Genomic DNA, 18,471 nt, shown 5'->3' on the forward strand with positions numbered 1-18,471 from the left:
ATGAGGCCTTGCCGCTGCTCTGCGGAAAAGCGCCGCAAAGTCACGCGAAGGGTGTAGAGTCTCCGCATCCGCAGGCCTCGGTCGCTAGGCTGGGACGCCGTTACCTTAGCTCTCCTTCGCCCTCTCGCCACCGCCCTCTCAAATTGGTGAGCTGGGAGGTTTCCAAGGCAACCGTGCGGCCGGGCGGATCTCCGAAGGAGAAAAACGCAACCCGGAAGTGACGTCCTTACCCCGCGCCCGCGGTGAGAGGGTTCGAAGATGGCGGCGCGCGGGGGTAGGCGGCGCACGTGTGAAACCGGGGAACCCATGGAGGCCGAGTCCGGCGACGCAGGGACCGAAGGCCCGGCCCAGGTCTACCTGCCCGGCCGCGGACCACCGCTGCGCGAAGGAGAGGAGCTGGTCATGGACGAGGAGGCCTACGTGCTGTACCACCGAGCGCAGACTGGTAGGGCTGAGCACCGGGCTCCTGGGTCCTGAGTTAGGAGGGGACCGGAATCCTGAGTCCTGAGCGGGGCTGGTTCCGAGTCTTTAACTTACGAGGCACTCTGAGAAAAGGCTGTGTTGTAAGACGGGTGAAAACATCACGCGCGAGGCGGCTGAGATCTCTGTCCCATCCTAATTTTCCAACCCCTTCTTCTATCCCCAGGAGCCCCCTGTCTTAGCTTCGACATAGTCCGGGATCACCTGGGAGACAACCGGACAGAGCTGCCTCTTACACTTTACCTGTGTGCTGGGACCCAGGCGGAGAGCGCCCAGAGCAACAGGTGAGTGAGACCTGAGGTTTTATCCAGGACCAGGAGCCTGAGCCCCCAGCTCCCCCTCCCCCAGGACCTAGAAGGCGGGGTTTCCAGCTTCTCTCCTCCCTCCCTCTTGAGGACCCTGGCATCCAGTGCCTCACTCACCCCCCACTTTCCCCCAGACTGATGATGCTTCGGATGCATAATCTGCATGGGACAAAGCCCCCGCCATCGGAGGGCAGCGATGAGGAGGAGGAGGAAGATGAAGAGGATGAAGAAGAGCGGAAGCCTCAGCTGGAGCTCGCTATGGTGCCCCACTATGGCGGCATCAACCGAGTCCGGGTAGATACAGTCCCAGGAGCCCTCTCTGCATTCTCTGACCTCCTCCCCTAACCCCCTCGTCCATGCCTTTCAGCTTTTAGAAAAGTACTGGCACGTAATTTTAATATGTTAGTCTTTTTTTTTTTTTTTTTTTAAAGATTTTATTTATTTATTTGAGAGAGAGAGAATGCGAGAGAGAGAGCACATGAGAGGGGTTAGGGTCAGAGGGAGAAGCAGACTCCCCGCCGAGCAGGGAGCCCGATGCGGGACTCGATCCAGGGACTCCAGGATCATGACCTGAGCCGAAGGCAGTCGCTTAACCAACTGAGCCACCCAGGCGCCCCTTAATATGTTAGTCTATATATGTCTTAGCTATCGTCATTGGCACTGTGTGCTAGGAGAAATAAGGGAAGGGGGCTGTTTTTTACTTTCTTTCCTCTTCAGTACAATGGTGAAAATTGCAAAACTTGCCTGATGAGGTGACTGGAGGGTGAAAGGGAATAACCTACAGTTATTTCGGGTGTCTAGAGACAGCACCTGGTTCTAGCGTACAGATGTGTGTTTTCTGTTATTGCTCAGTAACTGTGCTGGGCTGTGGGGTCACTTTGTGCTGCTGACTTACAGCGCCTTCGGAGCAGGCTGATGTGTGAATTAAATGAAACGATGCATGAGCAGCACTCAGGGCAGTGCTCGGCCCACAGTCCTTGCTGTGTGTTCCTGTTCAAGGGTTACCATTTTTCATCAGACGAGATCGGGCGCATTCAGGGTGGTATGGCTGTAGACAAGAGTTACCATGTTTCGTGCACCGTTCTGTGCCCTGGGGATTTAACAGAGAGCAGAAGGTCTCTGGTTTTGTGAAACTTACATGCTAGCAGGGAAGGGAGCAAGCAGAAACTAAATGCATCCAGAGGTGCCAAATGTTGTGGAGAAGAGTAAAGGGAAGGGAAGGGAATTAGGATGTTCCTAGAGTGAATTTGCTATTTTAAATAGTGCTGACAGGGAAGTATTTATGATAAGATGCCATTTGAACAGAGACGCACAGGAAGTAAGGGAATGAGCCAAAGATCTCTGTCGGGAAAGGGTTTATAGACAGAGGAAACACAAGTGTAAAGGCCCTGGGACAAATGTGGCATGTTTGAGGAAGTTCAGGGGAAGGCAGGGAGACCAGTGCATCTACTAGAGCAAGTGGACGAAGGGGAGAGTGACAGCATTTGGGGGAGGGGGGTGATGGGTTGTGTGGGGCTTGTAGGCCCATTTAAGGACTTGGCTTTTACTTGGGGAGTAATTGTGAGCCATTGGAGGGTTTAGAGCAGAGGACAAATGGGATCTGACTTACGGGGTTTGTTTTTTTGTTGTTTTTTTGTTTTTGAGGGAGGGAGAGAGAGAATCTTGAGCAGGCTCCATGCCTAGCTCAGAGCCCAGTGTGGGGCTTGATCCCAACACCCTGAGATCGTGACCTGACTTGTGTTTTAAAGAGATTCCCTCTGACTGCTGTATTGAGAATAGACTGCAGGGAGGCAAGGGGGAAGGACAGTCCTGTGGGGAGGCCATAATTCAAGGGAAAGGATGACAGGGGTAGCAGGAGTGGTGACAGAGGTTGTGAGGAGTTGGAAGTGGTGCATTTTGAGTGTAGCTAGCATGCGGTGAGTGTAAGGAGGAAAAGACAAGTCATTGAGTCGCCAGGCGGGGAGCCCCAGAAAGGAGGTGGTTGCTGATGGCAGTTAGGAGCTTGGCTTCGGTTGTGTTTGAACAGTCGGTGTGATAGGAGTCTGGAGTTGAGGAGAGAGGTCAGGTCTAGGGGCTACTGGAAGCTCTTGAGGTCGAGTGGGATCTCCTAGCAAGCAGACGTTAGAGGCTTACAGAGACCGGTAGTCTGAACCCCCTTCCGAGGGTTGGTGGAGTTAACAGCCTCCATTCCTGGGGGTGTGGAAGGCATTTTCCAACTCACATCGCTGCCCTACACAATGTGGGAAGTTGTCCCAGGTACCATGCTGGTCTGTAAGGCTGTGATTCCGTCCCCACAAAGGCTTCTGGGAGCCGGTGTCCCAGCCTTGGGGCGATGGGAGTTCTGAGGAGCTGCAGTTCTGGTTCTCACGGACGCTGGGAGCTGTGGTCACCACCCTGAGCCTCCTGTCCCTCCCACCTCCCTTTCCCTTCTCCCTGCCCCTGCAGGTATCATGGCTGGGCGAGGAGCCGGTGGCCGGTATATGGTCAGAGAAGGGCCAGGTGGAGGTGTTTGCACTGCGGCGGCTTCTGCAGGTGGTGGATGACCCCCAGGCCTTGGCGACCTTCCTCCGGGACGAGCAGGCCCGTGTGAAGCCCATCTTCGCTTTCGCGGGCCACATGGGCGAGGGCTTTGCACTGGACTGGTCCCCCCGGGTGTCTGGTGAGTCCCTGGGGGGTGAGAGAGAGCAGGGTCTGTAGGAAGAGTGGGGCCTAAGAGTACAGGGAGGAGAGGGAGCTGTGGCCAGCCACGCCCAGGCGGTTTCCTGACTCCTGGTTCTAGGGCGCCTGCTGACTGGTGACTGTCAGAAGAACATCCACCTCTGGACGCCCACGGACGGCGGCTCCTGGCACGTGGACCAGCGGCCATTTGTGGGCCACACACGCTCTGTGGAGGACCTGCAGTGGTCCCCAACTGAGGACACAGTGAGGGAGGGCTGGGGGTCTGGACTCCTGGGTCTTGGGAGAGGAGGGGCCCGGGGCTAGGTCCCAGTGAGGGGGACATTGAAAAAGAGGGTAGCCCACCACTCGTCCCTGGTCTCCAGGGTGAGGTGGCAGGCACCCCGGGGTCACTCCGACTCTGCCTGGTCCAGGTGTTCGCCTCGTGCTCCGCTGACGCCTCCATTCGCATCTGGGACATCCGGGCCGCGCCCAGCAAGGCCTGCATGCTCACCGCCGCCGCCGCGCACGCCGGGGATGTCAACGTGATCAGCTGGAGCCGCCGGGAACCTTTCCTGCTCAGCGGCGGGGACGACGGGGCCCTCAAGATCTGGGACCTGCGGCAGTTCAAGGTATTTCCCCAGCTGGACATTTCCCCAGCCCGGGGAACGCCTGCTCCCAGCAGCCGCTAGGATTCGCAGGTTTCCCTCCTTAGGTGCTTGTCTGCACCAGAGCTGGGAAGGCCTGTCGAGTTGGGGTCCAGCCCTTTTGGGGGGCAGATGAGGAATTGGGCTCAGTGGAAGGAAGGCTGTGACTGGTGTAGGGTTGCTCGCTCCCCCAGCTGGAGAGGTGACAGGAGACAGGAAGCTGAGTGGCAGCCTCGATTCCCAACTCCCATCTACCCGCTGGTGAGCCGGGCAGCTGACTTTGCAGCCCGAGGCTTCAGGCGCCTCAGAGTTGTAGACTCTTTGTTAGCGAACTTTGTAGAATCAGCTGAGAATCGGAGGCCGCGTCGTTCGTTGCAGGAGAGGAAACAGGTACAGAAGGGACAGGAGCACAGGTGCCATCACCACCCAGCCAAGAATTGACTTCGTAGAGCCGAGAGGGGCTCTGGGCAGGAGGAATTGCAACTCTGGCATCCCTCTGGCCAAAGCCACCATTAAATACGGCTCTGTGCCTTCGCGGGCCCCCCACGATGTAATCTTTTCTCCCCTCTGGTATGATGAGTTCTATAGCGTCAGCCTGAGGAAGCTTCTAGAAACGGGTTCCAGCCCCCAAGGCAGGTGTATGGGCAGCATCCATGACCAAGTTGATTGGCCACTGGAACTTTGGACCCACGTCTCCAATTCAGAGAGACTCCGGTCCCCAGCAGCACCTTTGCTTTAGTAAAAGTGCTGTTTTTCTTTTCCTCGGCTGCCCCTGGAACCTGGGAGCTGTGCTTCTGCCCTCTTTAAGGCCTTCATAGAATCAGCAGGTTTGAGAACTACCCCCTTCTTTTTTTTTAAGGTTTATTTATTTAGAGAGAGTGCACGCACGAGCGGGGAGAGGGGCAGAAGAAGAGGGAGGGAGAGCAGACTCTCAGCTAAGCGTGGAGAGCAGACTCTCAGCTAAGCGGCGAGCCCAATGTGGCCTCGATCTCAGGACCCTGAGATTATGACCTGAGCTGAAACCAAGAGTCAGCACTTAACCAACTGAGCCACCCTGGGGCCCCGAGAACCACCCCTTTTTATAGGAAGGGAAACTGAGGCATGCCCAGGGACGACCAGCGGTGGGGATTTTGTGACCTGGAGCTGGAAGGGGCTTCTTTGCAGGTGAAACCACGGTTCCCAGCAGCCCCTAGGATGTTAGGCCCCATATCACCAGTTGTACTTGGCCCTCTGTCCCCTTCAGAGAACCTGGGCCTGGGGGGGGGTCTCAGGGGTGGCGCCCTGGTGGAACCCGACGGCCGGAGAGTGGCAAGGGTTCGGCTTGGGTCACCCGAGGGACTCAGGCTGAGGTGCTCAGAGCCCCGGCCTCCCTTCTTCCCGTAGTCTGGCTCCCCGGTGGCCACCTTCAAGCAGCACGTGGCCCCCGTGACCTCGGTCGAGTGGCATCCCCAGGATAGCGGGGTCTTCGCGGCCTCGGGTGCAGACAACCAGATCACACAGTGGGACCTGGCCGTGGAGCGCGACCCCGAGGCAGGCGACGCGGAGACCGCCGACCCCGGGCTGGCGGACCTCCCCCAGCAGCTCCTGTTTGTGCACCAGGGCGAGACAGACCTGAAGGAGCTGCACTGGCACCCACAATGCCCCGGGCTCCTCGTCAGCACCGCGCTGTCGGGCTTCACCGTCTTCCGCACCATCAGCGTCTGACCAGCCCCCCTGGCCTTTCCCCCGGCCACCGAGGTTGGCGTTGGTTCCACTGGGAGGGGCTCCTTCAGGTCAGCTGGCCAGGCCTCCTCCGATAGAAGGACTTGGCCTGCCAGCCGCCATGACGGATTGTTTGACATTTTCTTCTTTGAAGGGACTTGATTTGGTCCCACGACCCCTCTTGCCAAACGATCTGGTCTGACCCGTGACCGTAGAACTACTGGGTTCGGTCCAGGGAGCCTTCCAACCGCAGGGCTCGGTTTGGCACTGGGGACCCCTCCTGCAGAAAGACTTGGTTTGGCCCAGGCTGCCCCCCCGCCCCCCCACCTGTTTGAGGACCTGCTGGCCTGTTTCCCACGTGGGCCTGGGGTGGCCACTGTCACTGTGGATGTTTTGTGCGCTCTGGCACCTGGCTTGACCCTTTGACCTCTCCATCCCAGGACCCAGTTGTGGCCTCTGGTCCTCCCCCCCCCCCCCCCCCCCGGGAACTCGAGCACTTTACAGTGGGTGGGCTGAAGTTGAGGGGTGGGCTCCTCCAGCAGAATCTGGTTTTGCCCTTTGTCTTGCTGCCAAACAGGGTTTGGCCGGACTTCCCAGTGGGGGGCTGTGGGGGTCTTCCTCCCTCCATCCTGCATCCCAGGCAGGCACTGTGCAGGGAGGAAGGTCCGGCGCTCCTGAGGCAGTAAAGGACCAGAAGGAGGCCTGATGTGTGTGGGACTCATCTGCTGGCTGCTTCCTTGTGAAGAAACGGGAGGAGGAGGCGGGAACCGGGCCCCCACCCCAGCTGTTCAGGGGCCACCGAGCTGGGAGAGGCCAGTGGGAATCCCTGCTTCATGTGGTCTCTCAGCCCCCATCAGGTGCTGTTCAGATCCACCTGCCCCAAATTTTATTCCATGTGCAACTCAGTCCAGGTCTCTGGAGGGATAGCTCACCTGTGTCCCCCTGACTTTTTAAGGCTTCATCTCAGAAGGAACCAGGGAGGCTCCCCCCATTTCTCTGTCTTTTCACCTCTGTCCCCTTTATCTCTTTGTTCCCTCATCTGTGTCCCCACCTCCCCATGTCTCCCTGCCCCCTCCCCCTTCTGTGTCTGCCACCGCATCTCCTCCAGCCTGCTTGGGCTGCGGCCCAGCCGCCCTGCCTGGCCATCCTCCCTGGCTCCCCCTCTGCGGCTCTGAGCTGGCCCCACCCCCTGCCCCCCCTCGGCCAGGCCTCTGATCCGCCTGTGGACACAGAGGTCGGGCGCCCGGCACAAGGCCCCCGGGGCCCAGGACGCATCACTGCCCCTCAGCACCCACAGAGGCCTCCCCGCGGCCCTAGCAGAGGATCCCCCGGCAGAGGGCATGGGGGTGGGCTGCCCCACCAGGTATGTGCCTCCATACAGAGACCCCGGGGTGGGGGGGCTCCCGCACCTCCCCCCACGCCCCTACCCTGCACCCTCCTTGCTTGGGCTCCTCTGCTCCACATTCCCCATCCTCACTGTTCCCCCCAGGAAGGTCCTTCCTCACCCTCGGTGACCAAGTCCAGCCCCCGAACAACCTCTCCCCCTGGTTGGGTGCCTCCGTCTCTGACCCTCTCTCCATCTGCCTTCTGCTCCCTTGTCCCTGTCATCGCGAGCCTCTCTCGCCCTTCTCTGTCCACAACTCCAGCTCCCTGTCGTCCCATTTCCTGACACATCATCTCCCCTTCCCAACTTTTCCTAGTCAGCCTGTCTCTCCTGTCCCCTCCCGCCCTCTATCCACTCCCACTGTGTCTCTGTCCCCTCTCTCTAGGTCTCTGACACCCCCCCCCAGGTCTCTATGCATCCCACCACCACCCGGTCTCTGTCCCCCTCCCTCTGGATCCCGGTACCCCGTGCGGGGTCCTTCCCTCTCTCTAGGTTCCCCATCTCAGAACCCTTCCTGTCCACTCTGAGCCTCTGTCCCCTCACACCCTAGCCCCCCACTCTGTCGATCTCTGCCCTTCAACCTGCTGTTCAGACCCTGTTGGTAGATGGGGGAAAAGCAGGGGCAGGGGTGACACCCAGGGTCTCCGGAAGTGTGAAAGTGCTCCTTTTTGAGGGGGAGGGAGGTTGGAGCCTGGGGGTGGAGCTTCTTGGCCTCAGATTAGACAGTGACTTTGACACCAAGTTGATACACCTTAAGCCCCGTGTCTCCTTTATATGGAAACATTAAGCTGCTCTGGCAGGTCAGGGGGAGGACTTGAGACTCTGGATCCTTTTCCCTCCTGTCCTGCCTTCACAGGGGCGGGGCGGGGGGAGGAGGCCTTGAACCCGTGTCCCATCCACCCTCTGTGAGCCGGGCCATGTTGGATGCAGACAGGGCCCTCTGGAGGTGGAGGACCCCATCAACTTTGTGAAATGGACACAGCCATTTCCACCTCACAGGGCTGAGGTGGGGGGATTGATGAGGCAGAAGCCTGCATTGGAAAGGCTCAGGACCCAAACCGGCACCCCAACCTCAGCACTGCGTGGGTCTGGCCAGGTCTCCTACCCTGTTCCCCAACCTGTGAAGTGGGGCAGTGATCTTGACCTCCCAGCGTCCTGGACAGTCGAGGTGAGCAGCGGGGTCTGGCGGAGTCCAGTGGGCGGGCTGCAGGCATCCCCTGAGCCCATACAAGGCCCAGGACTTAGTAGGTGCTCAGGAACCTGATCAGGAACCCTGATAAGGTTGTCCGTGGGTCATCGCCCGGGCTCTGGCACCTGAGAAGCCCGGATGGGTGCCTGAGACAAAGACCTCAGTGCCTCAGTTCACTTTTCTGTGAAAAACAGCCCCCCGCCCCACGCATCCAAGGGTTGTGGTTAGAGATGGGTGAGCGGGTATGGAAGGACCCAGCCTGCGGACCACCTCCCCTCCCCTGTTGGTGGCTCCTGATGGGACCAGCACATAGTGGGGACTTCTGGGGAGGAGAGGGCTGCAAATGCAAATACAGAGCTTGGATTCAAACCTGGGCCCTTGAACCATTAGCCTCAGTTAACCCCTTTCTGGAAGAATGATCTCCCAACTCCCAGGGTTGTTGAGGGTGAGAAAAGAGTCAAGGTTGGGGCACGGCGTCGATGCTCAGCACGGTCAGGCCCAGTCCACTCTGATCTGAGCTGCAACTTTGCGTCCTTAGAATGCAACACGGCAAAGCTGTCCAGGTGCAGAGCTTAGTGAGGGGGGGAGGGTAATGTGGGGACCCACTGATGTTGAACTTAACAACTAACAGCCCTCTCAGTTTGAGCACCCCTGGCCCTGCCAAGAAGCCCATGGGGATCCCAGAGCTTGGTGCAGGGGCCACACAGTACATGGGTGCTTGGTAAATACTGATGGGGACTGACTGCCACATATCTAAACTCTAGCCGCCTCTGCAGCTGCTGGGGTAGGGGGTTATGGAGTCCCCGGGTCCATGAATTGTGCTTTCCTTCCTCTCTTCTCCACCCTGTTGAGCAGCTGAGATTCTACTTCCCAGAGAAGGGAGCTGAGGTTCAGGCAGGGATGGGACTTGCCACCAGTCCTACAGTTAGGAAGTGACAGAGCTCGGATTCAACCCAGAAATGCCTGATTCAAAAACCCAGGCTCTTTCCACAGACGAGGCTCCAGAAAAGGAAGCCAGTGGTCCCAGGGCACATAGTGGGTCAGCCACTGAGCCAGGATTGGGCCCTTGATCTAAATGGGAGACTGCCTGACCTTGAAGAAGTCCAATTTCCCCCCTTTTACAGTTGAAGAAACTACTTAGATTTGCCTAAGATCTGAGGGTCAGGGCTGAGCTTGGGTTTTGTTTTGTTTTGTTTTGTTTTTGGTGGTGGTGGTTGTAACTATTCGTTAAAAAAGGGCGCCTGGCTGGCTCAGTCAGTGGAGCATGCGACTCTTGATCTCGAGGTCATGAGTTCGAGCCCCACGTTGGGTGTAGAGATAACTTAAAATTTGGGGGGAAAAATATATATATATATACACACACACACACACACATATATATATATATATATTTCAGATAAAATACAACCCACACACTAAAGTATACAATTCAGTGTTTTTTAGTATTTTCATGGAGTTGTGCCACCATCACCACAATCACTTTTCAAACACTTTCATCACCCCAACAGGAAGACCTGTGTCCTCTGGCTATCACTCCCCAATCCCCCCACCTCGCCAGCCCTAGGTACAACTAGTCTCCTTTCTCAATGTACAGATTTGCCCATCTGGACATATAAATGAAAGTATACAATATGTGGTCCTTTTTTTTTAAAGATTTTTTTTTAAGATTTTATTTATTTATTTGACAGAGAGAGATACAGCAAGAGAGGTAACACAAGCAGGGGGAGTGGGAGAGGGAGAAGCAGGCTTCCTGCCAAGCAGGGAGCCCAATGCGGGGCTCGATCCCAGGACCCTGGGATCATGACCTGAGCCGAAGGCAGACGCTTAATGACTGAGCCACCCAGGTGCCCCAACATTTATTTATTTATTTGAGAGAGGTGGGGGAGAGGGAAAGTCTTAAGTAGATGCCGTCCTCAGTGAGCCTGACCTGGGGCTCACTCTCACGACCCTGAGATCAGACCTGAGCCAAAACCAAGAGTCAGATTCTTAACCAGCTGAGTCACCCAGGTGCCCCAATATGTGGTCTTCTGTATCTGGCTTCCTTCACTTAGCATGATGTTTTCAAAGTTCGTCCATGTTGTAGCGTGTCAGCACTTTGTTTTCTTGCTGGGTAGCACGTCACTGTGTGGATATATCACATTTAGTTATTCGTTCGTCAACTGATGGCTATTTGGGTTGTTTCCATCTGTTGGCTATCTCTAATAACATGGTCATGAACATTTGTGTACCAGTGGTTTGTGTGGACGTTTGTTTTGTCCTGGGGGGATACCTAGAAGTGGAATTGCTGGGTCATAGGGTAGCTATGTTTAACCATTTAAGGAACTGCCAGACTATTTTTCCCAGCATCTGCACCATTTTACATTCCACCAGTAAGTAGTGTACAATGGTGCCAACTTCTCCACATCCTTGTCAACACAGGGTATCTTTCCGAGTGGATGGAAAACAGCGTCTCGTGGTTTTGATTTGCATTTCCCTGATGGCTAATGACATTGAGCATCTTTTTAGGTGCTTTATGAGCTTATCTTATTGCCTACTTGTATATTTTTCTTAAAGAAGTGTCTCCTCGGATCCTTTGTGTATTTTAAGATTGGTTGATTTGAGAGGGAGAGCACAGGAGGGAGGGACAGAGGGAGAGAGAGAGTCTTAAGCAGACTCCACACTGAGTGCGGAGCCTGACGCAAGGCTCAATCTCAAGACCCAAGATCACAACCTGAGCTGAAACCAAGAGTTGGATGCTTAACCAACTGAGCCCCCCAGGTGCCCCTCCTTTGCCTATTTTTAAATTGTGGTGTCTTTATTATTGAGTTGTAAGGGGTATTTAGATATTTTATTTTTTTAAGATTTAAAAAAATTTGAGAGAGAGCGAGCGAGCACGAGTGGGGGGCAGAGGCAGAGGGAGAAGCAGACTCCCCACTGAGCAGGGACTCTGATGTGGGCCTCCATCCCAGGACCCCAAGATCATGACCTGAGCTGAAGGCAGACGCTTAACCAACTGAGCCATCCAGGCGCCCGTTTAGATATTTTAGATAAAAAACTTCTTACATATATGATTTGCAAACAATTTCTCCCATTGGTGGGTTGTTTTTTCACTTTCTTGATAGTGTCCTTTGAAGCCCAAAAGTTTTTTTCTTTTAAAGATTTTATTTTTAAGCAATCTCTATACCCCATATGCAGCTTGAACTCACAACCCCAAGATGGAGAGTCCCACGCTCCAGGGACTGAGCCAGCCAGGTGCCCTTCAAAAGTCTTTAATTTTGATGAAGTTCAATTCATCCACCACTTTTCCTTTGTTGCTTCTGCTTTCTGAGCCTGTTTTCGAGCCATAGATGGCCTGGGTTCATCTCTCCATGCGGATTCCAAGTTGAGAAACAGTCACCACTCTATGGACTCTGGATTGGTGACACTCAAATCCTAGTTTACTCAACTCTGACCTTGGGCAAGTTAAACGTTTTGTGCCTCCGTTTTCTCATCTATAAGATGGGGATATAATAACGGTGTTGGGCTCCAATATGTAAATCCCTGTAAAGTGCTCAGAACGGTGTCTGGCGCTGGGCAGATGTCTGCTCTAATTACTGCGCTGCTTGCTATAATATTATCACGGCCATGACTTCGTTGCTACCCAAGCATCTCCTATAATATCATGGTCCTCGATGCTGTACTGTTCCCACTTCCAGGGTGAGTGATATGCCGCCCATTGGCCAGATGAGGCCACCGCGGCCCAGGGAACACGCCTGGCTGAGGAGCCCACCATTCCTGGCACCCCTGACGTTGCTGCCCGTCTCTCGTCTCCGCAGGTTCGGGGCGCCCGCCCCCCACTAGGCCAAGTGGAGGGGGTGCCCCCGCCCAATGGGCCTGGCCTGGGCCCTGCGCCGCCTTAGCGGCGCCCTGGAGCCAGGGGAGGGCCGCGCCGGCGATGAGGAGGAGGCCGGGCCGGGGCTGTGCCGCAACGGGTGGGCGCCGTCGCCGGCGGGGCGGCGCCGCGGGCGCTTCGTCAAGAAGGACGGGCACTGCAACGTGCGCTTCGTGAACCTGGGCGGCCAGGGCGCGCGCTACCTGAGCGACCTGTTCACCACGTGCGTGGACGTGCGCTGGCGCTGGATGTGCCTGCTCTTCTCCTGCTCCTTCCTCGCCTCCTGGCTGGTCTTCGGCCTGGCCTTCTGGCTCATCGCCTCGCTGCACGGCGACCTGGCCGCCCCGCCGCCGCCCGCGCCCTGCTTCTCGCACGTGGCCAGCTTCCTGGCCGCCTTCCTCTTCGCGCTGGAGACGCAGACGTCCATCGGCTACGGCGTGCGCAGCGTCACCGAGGAGTGCCCGGCCGCCGTGGCCGCCGTGGTGCTGCAGTGCATCGCCGGCTGCGTGCTCGACGCCTTCGTCGTGGGCGCCGTCATGGCCAAGATGGCCAAGCCCAAGAAGCGCAACGAGACGCTCGTGTTCAGCGAGAACGCCGTCGTGGCGCTGCGCGACCACCGCCTCTGCCTCATGTGGCGCGTCGGGAACCTGCGCCGCAGCCACCTGGTCGAGGCCCACGTGCGGGCCCAGCTGCTGCAGGTGCGGGCCGCCGGGCTGCAAGGGCCAGGCCGGGGCGGGAGGGAGGGACCTGTCGCGGGGGGAATGGTGGGAGATGTAGGCCTGAGGTCGGGGTGTGTGGCTGGCCTGGCCGGTGCGTGGACTACAATTCCCAGCAGTCTCGCGGGCAGGAACCCTGTCGCCCCCCCCCCCCCCACTTTGTGGACTGAGGCTCCTTCCTGATCAGTTGTAGGAGATGGAAACCCGAGAGAGAGGTCTGTGACCAGTGCTAACTGGAGACCTTGGCTTGAAACAGATCTTGAGACATAAAGAGGTTCCTGTGGCTTGAGGATGGGCCCCCAGTGGGGTTGTGGGATATCTAGACCTGAGAAGGCCGCGTCTGTCGTGTAAAGGCTCTAAACTACAATTCCCAGAAGCCTCTGTGGGCAGGGAAAGTATTCCGAAGGGATGGTCTGAGCCGATGATGGAGTTTGTGGGTGGTGTAAACCATGGCTCGGGTTTTCAGTTACCAGCCCACACAGCGGTACCGAGAGTGGCCTGTGACTTGAGGCCAGGCCCCTATGAGGTTGTGGGAGATGTAGGCCCAAGGATGGGGTGCAGGTCACATCTGCAGAAGAGCTGTGGAACGCAATTCTCCGTGGCCTCTGGGCACGGGTCCCCGCAGCATTTGCGGGAGACTTCATTCCCCGTGTCAGTGGCCCAGTTGGCCCCACCAGCCTCCTGCTCAGGGGAGTACAGGGCTGGAAAACACCCTTGAATTGTGCCTTACCGCCCAAACAAACAAACAAAAACCAAACCAGCTACGACCCCCATTGGCGCCCGGGGTAGCAGCTCCCTCTGGTGCCCTGAGGGAGGCGCCCTAGTGTTTCCCTAGGATTGTGCTCAAACTGCCCAAATTCTAGGGCAGTAGCTGTCCTGGCCCAAGTAAAGACACTTAAGAACCCTGGGGTGAGGTTGGACTTTGGTGAGAGGGAGGATGGTGGTGAGAACTACAACTCCCAGCAGCATCTGGGGGCTCCTGGATTCATGAGTGGGAGAGATACTCTCTCTCCCAGAAGTCTGTGGGGCGCTGACATGGTTGGGAGGTTGGGCATGGAACCAATGGGGGAAGGTGGGGGGAAACTACCAATACCTGGCCTGGGGACTGCATTGTCCCCTCCCACACACACATACACACATACACTCACACATACAGACAAGCTCACACACACACACACACACACACACACACGCACAATGGGACAGAGGGGCTTCTAGTTGGGTTGGGGGATAGATAAGCCAGGGGCTAGCCTGAGGCTGTGGTAGAATACGGAGTGTGGGACCTAGGTTGTCATCCTTATTTATAGCTCAATGGCCATATATTGAAAATTATTTTTCTGTCCCTCTCCTCCTTCTCCAATTGCTGCTTGGACATTACTCCTACCTCTGTTGTCTCTTTAACTTCGTCTCTGCTTTGCTGATTTCTGTGACTCGATACCAATATCATTCTGCCCCTCTGTCCCCTCTCTTTTTCTCTCTTGCGTTTCTATCCCCAAACTCTTTGAGTCTCTGTCCCTCACTCTTTATCTCTGGTTCTGTCCCCCCCTTTCTCTGGACCTCCATGCTCCTCTCTCTGGGGCTCATTCCCCTCTCTCTGGGTCCATATTCTCACCCCACCACCCCTGCCTGTTTCTGCTCTCCCCTTCCTTGGCATCTCCGTTCCTTTATCTCGTCATCTCTGTCTCCATTCATCTCTATGCTCCCTGCCGGCTGTCTTTGGCCCCTCTCCTCTTGCTGCAGCCTCGTGTGACCCCGGAGGGTGAGTACATACCACTGGATCATCAGGATGTGGACGTGGGCTTTGATGGTGGCACCGATCGAATCTTCCTTGTGTCTCCCATCACCATCGTGCACGAGATCGACTCTGCCAGTCCTCTGTATGAACTAGGACGTGCCGAGCTGGCCCGGGCTGACTTTGAGCTGGTGGTCATTCTCGAAGGCATGGTGGAGGCCACGGCCATGACCACACAGTGTCGCTCCTCCTACCTCCCTGGTGAGCTGCTCTGGGGCCATCGTTTTGAGCCGGTCCTCTTCCAGCGTGGCTCCCAGTACGAGGTTGACTATCGCCACTTCCACCGCACTTACGAGGTCCCAGGGACACCGGTCTGCAGCGCCAAGGAGTTGGATGAACAGGCAGAGCGGGCTTCCCACAGCCCCAAATCTAGTTTCCCTGGCTCTCTGGCTGCATTTTGTTATGAGAATGAACTTGCACTGAGCTGCTGCCAGGAGGAAGAGGAGGAAGAGGAGGCCAAGGAGGGGGATGGGGTGGAGGCAGAAGATGGGATTGCCAGCCCCCAAGTACTCACACCAACCCTGGCACTGACCCTGCCCCCGTGATGCCCAGCTGGTGTCTCCCTATTTGTACCCCCTTCCCAGAGATAGCAAGATGGAGAGTTAGGGCCCTCTCCTGGGATGGGGGCAGGTGTTTCCCAAGCCTGACAGACCTGCTGGGTAAATTATTAGCTGGTGAAGTTCTGCCATGCCTAGTGGACCCACCACAGACATACTGGATCTTAATTCCTCTGCGGTCCATGCTCCCTCCCAAGACCCCTTTATCAGCCTGATTCCGGAGTCTCCCCAGAGCTGAGGGATCCAGAATTCTGGACCACCCAAGAGGCAAGGACTGGTGGTTCTAGATTCCTCTAATGTGGCTGGGTTGGTTTGTCGAGCAGGGTCAGGAATCAGTGGTAATATACTGTCTCCAGGGACGGCAACAGAGATTAAGAGTTTGCAGGTCTGGATTGACCTAAGATTCAAGGGACTGTTGCTTCTCGACTCAGCTAACCAAGTAGCAAATCATTTTTTTCTAGACCATGTAAGGAGGGAGGGTTATGGAATGCCCCAAGAATTCAAGACTATCTTTATTAACCAATGACAAAGATTGTTGACTACAGGTCAAGAAAAGACCCTGTGGTTCCAGAAGACTCAAGAGTTAAGATTCTGTGAATCTAGATTGACCACAGAGGCAAGCACTGGTGGTTCTAGAACACGTTGAAGCTAGAATGTTGAGCTACTGAGGAAATGAAATAGTCATGTTTCTAGAATGCACAAAAAGAAAGAGTGTCTGAGGGTCTGGAAGGGCGACAGTGACAGCTTGGGAGTTCTTGATATTAGATAACTCCAGACCACTGGCTGTAGAACATCAAACCAAAGGGATAATCAATACTTCCTTATGATCCATGGGGTTTGTTTTTTTTTTTTTAAGTGCCATTCTAGAATGTCCAAAGGAATCAGGATTCTGTGGCTCTAGATTGATCACAGAGTCAAGGAAGGAGTGGCGATGCTAGATGGCTGAGATTTGCCGGTTCCAGTTTGCCCAGTGGAGTTGAGAATCTCAATGATTCTTTGTGGTTCTGTAATGCCAAAAGGAATCAAGGCTCCAGGGATCAAGGGTTGTCCATTATTAAAACCTGGAAGGTCTAATCAGCTCCTAGAACTTCGCAGTTCTAGGGAGGTGGACTTGGGACTTGATCGGCAGCATTTCTGGGCTGACCTAGAAAGGGAGGGCCCAGGCAAGACCCTGTGGGTAACAGGGCTGGTTGTTGGGCAAGGGAAGAAGAGGCCCAAGGCTGATGAGTCTACGATGCTCTGGAATCCTACACCTAGCAATGTGTGTCTCTTTCTTAAAGATGTTTCACATATGTGTATTATATATATATAATATAAATACAGATATCTATCTATATTTTCCTGTGGTTCATACAAAAGGATTAGAAACTGAGCTTGAGCTAATTGGAATAGAGTCCTTTACGAGGATCCAGGAAGCTTTGCTCTAAATCCCAACTCTGCCGCAATTTACTGCGTGGTTTTGGGCAAATCATTCCCCTCCTTCTTCCCTCAATTTCCCCATCTGTAAAAATGGGGCACTGGAAACTTGAAGTTCTCCAAGGACCTTGCCACTAGGATGATTCCTCACTTCACTGAAGAGGACAGCTGGGGGTGGGGGTGAGGGTCCTATAGATTTCCCAGCTCTCCCTGGTGCTGGAACACATGGCCTTCCAGGGGCAACTGGGACGGGAGAGACTCTCGGAGGCCAGCTATGAACTTGGATGTGTGAACAACACGGCAGGCAAGGGGTAGTGTGGGCTGTGGCTAAGGGCCAGAATCCCCCACCACCACCACCACCACTGGTCCAGCTTAGGGGGCAGGGGAAGGAAAACGTAGCTCTGAATGCCAGCTGAAAGTATGTGTTCAGGGGGAGAATTGTGCCCCAGATTAAATCAGTGGGAGCCCTGGGTGATGTGTCTGTGAGTGTGCTTCTGGGGCATGGTTTGTCACGCCTGTCCTCCAACCCCCGCCATACTGCTGTCTAAGTGCCCAGCAGGCTGGGAGCCAACTGCAGAAGGAACCAGTGTCAGGGAGGAGGACACATTCCCACCTGTGTCCCAGGACTGCGGGCAGGCACTGACATTGCCCATTAGCTTGCCCCAGTGCGGCAACAACCCAGGTCCCTGCATCTGGCTTCCCCACCTCCCTTTATCCTTCAAAATCCCCACTTAATAACCGGATGGGATTAATTAGCTAGTTCTCCCAGTGCAGGTGTCTGGGGGTAGGGACGGGGATAATGGAAACACATGGAGAAGGATGTTAAGTTGGGGGTGAAGGGACAGGAAGAGGGTTCTGTTTGGAAGGAAAGAGAGTGGGCCAAAGCTGGTACAGCCTAGCTTCCCACTGGGAAGGACAAGGCCTGGGCCGCTCATAAAGGTCAGGGAGGGGATTAAGAGGCTCCGTGTCTAATCTGTCAGCTTAACCAGGTCCTGGCCCTGAGTCTGTCCCCCACCTGCCTGGCCCAGGGACGGGAAATGAGGACAAGGCCCAGACACCACCTGAGACCCAGTTAGGGACCCGCCCATGACAGGGATGCCCAGGTACTCCATCCGGGCCAGCGGCCGGCACTTGCTTTTTCTGCAAGGAATGGAAATCAGAGGCTGGGGCGGAGCGGGGTGGGGAGACTCCGAGAGGAGGGAGGAGTTTAAGAAGAGCGGGGACCTGAAGTGAGGGGAGTCACAGAGGAGGGAAGGGACTTTGAGAGCGAGGAAGGAAGGAACCAGAGAGGTGGGAGTTGTTATAGGGGGAGGGGCTTGAGGGAGAGGGGGAGGGGCCTGAGAGGCAGAAGGCGCCAGGGAGGCGGAGCCTTCACTATATTTGGCCTTCCCCTAACGTCCCATTCTCCATGACAGACCCCCAATAGCGTAGAAAGAGTAAGTCTTTTGTTTCACCACTCCTTGACTCTCAAGAGGCTGAAGTGGACGGGAAAGTCCTGAGAGGGGTTAAGGAAAGGATCTGGAGATCAGAGGGGCCAGAACCGGAAGGACAGAGGCCAAAAGACGGGCCAAAGCCGTTCCCAGTTGCCTGGCAACCGCTGCGGTCAAAAGCCTGCTTGGCCAGCCAAGGAGGTGTGGCTCCCGGAAACAGCAGACAGTTGTGGCACCGCCCCCTGGCAACGAGACTAACAAAGTACCGCTCCCCAGCAACCTATTACTAGAGGCGGGGCTGGATTGGACTAGCATCCTCCCAGTGCCCTTGCGCAGGCGCAATCCTCTC

The 18,471-nt window shown here is 55.9% G+C and overlaps 2 protein-coding genes across 2 annotated transcripts; both read left to right on the forward strand.

Moving 5' to 3' along the window:
* The first annotated feature begins 88 nt into the window (after nt 1-88).
* GRWD1 (glutamate rich WD repeat containing 1) lies at nt 89-10,591 on the forward strand. Its single transcript, XM_036099553.2, has 7 exons — nt 89-445; nt 647-764; nt 920-1,079; nt 3,231-3,444; nt 3,565-3,707; nt 3,875-4,072; nt 5,471-10,591. The coding sequence occupies exons 1-7, from the start codon at nt 259-261 to the stop codon at nt 5,789-5,791; spliced, it is 1,341 nt and encodes a 446-aa protein (XP_035955446.2). The 5' UTR covers nt 89-258; the 3' UTR covers nt 5,792-10,591.
* KCNJ14 (potassium inwardly rectifying channel subfamily J member 14) lies at nt 8,231-17,162 on the forward strand. Its single transcript, XM_036099594.2, has 3 exons — nt 8,231-8,340; nt 12,156-12,909; nt 14,668-17,162. Exons 2-3 carry the CDS (start codon nt 12,208-12,210, stop codon nt 15,262-15,264), a joined length of 1,299 nt encoding a protein of 432 aa, XP_035955487.1. The 5' UTR covers nt 8,231-8,340; nt 12,156-12,207; the 3' UTR covers nt 15,265-17,162.
* Nucleotides 17,163-18,471: the final 1,309 nt, after the last annotated feature.

The sequence above is a fragment of the Halichoerus grypus genome, chromosome 15 (genome assembly GCF_964656455.1).
Source record: "Halichoerus grypus chromosome 15, mHalGry1.hap1.1, whole genome shotgun sequence".
Taxonomy (NCBI): domain Eukaryota; kingdom Metazoa; phylum Chordata; class Mammalia; order Carnivora; family Phocidae; genus Halichoerus; species Halichoerus grypus.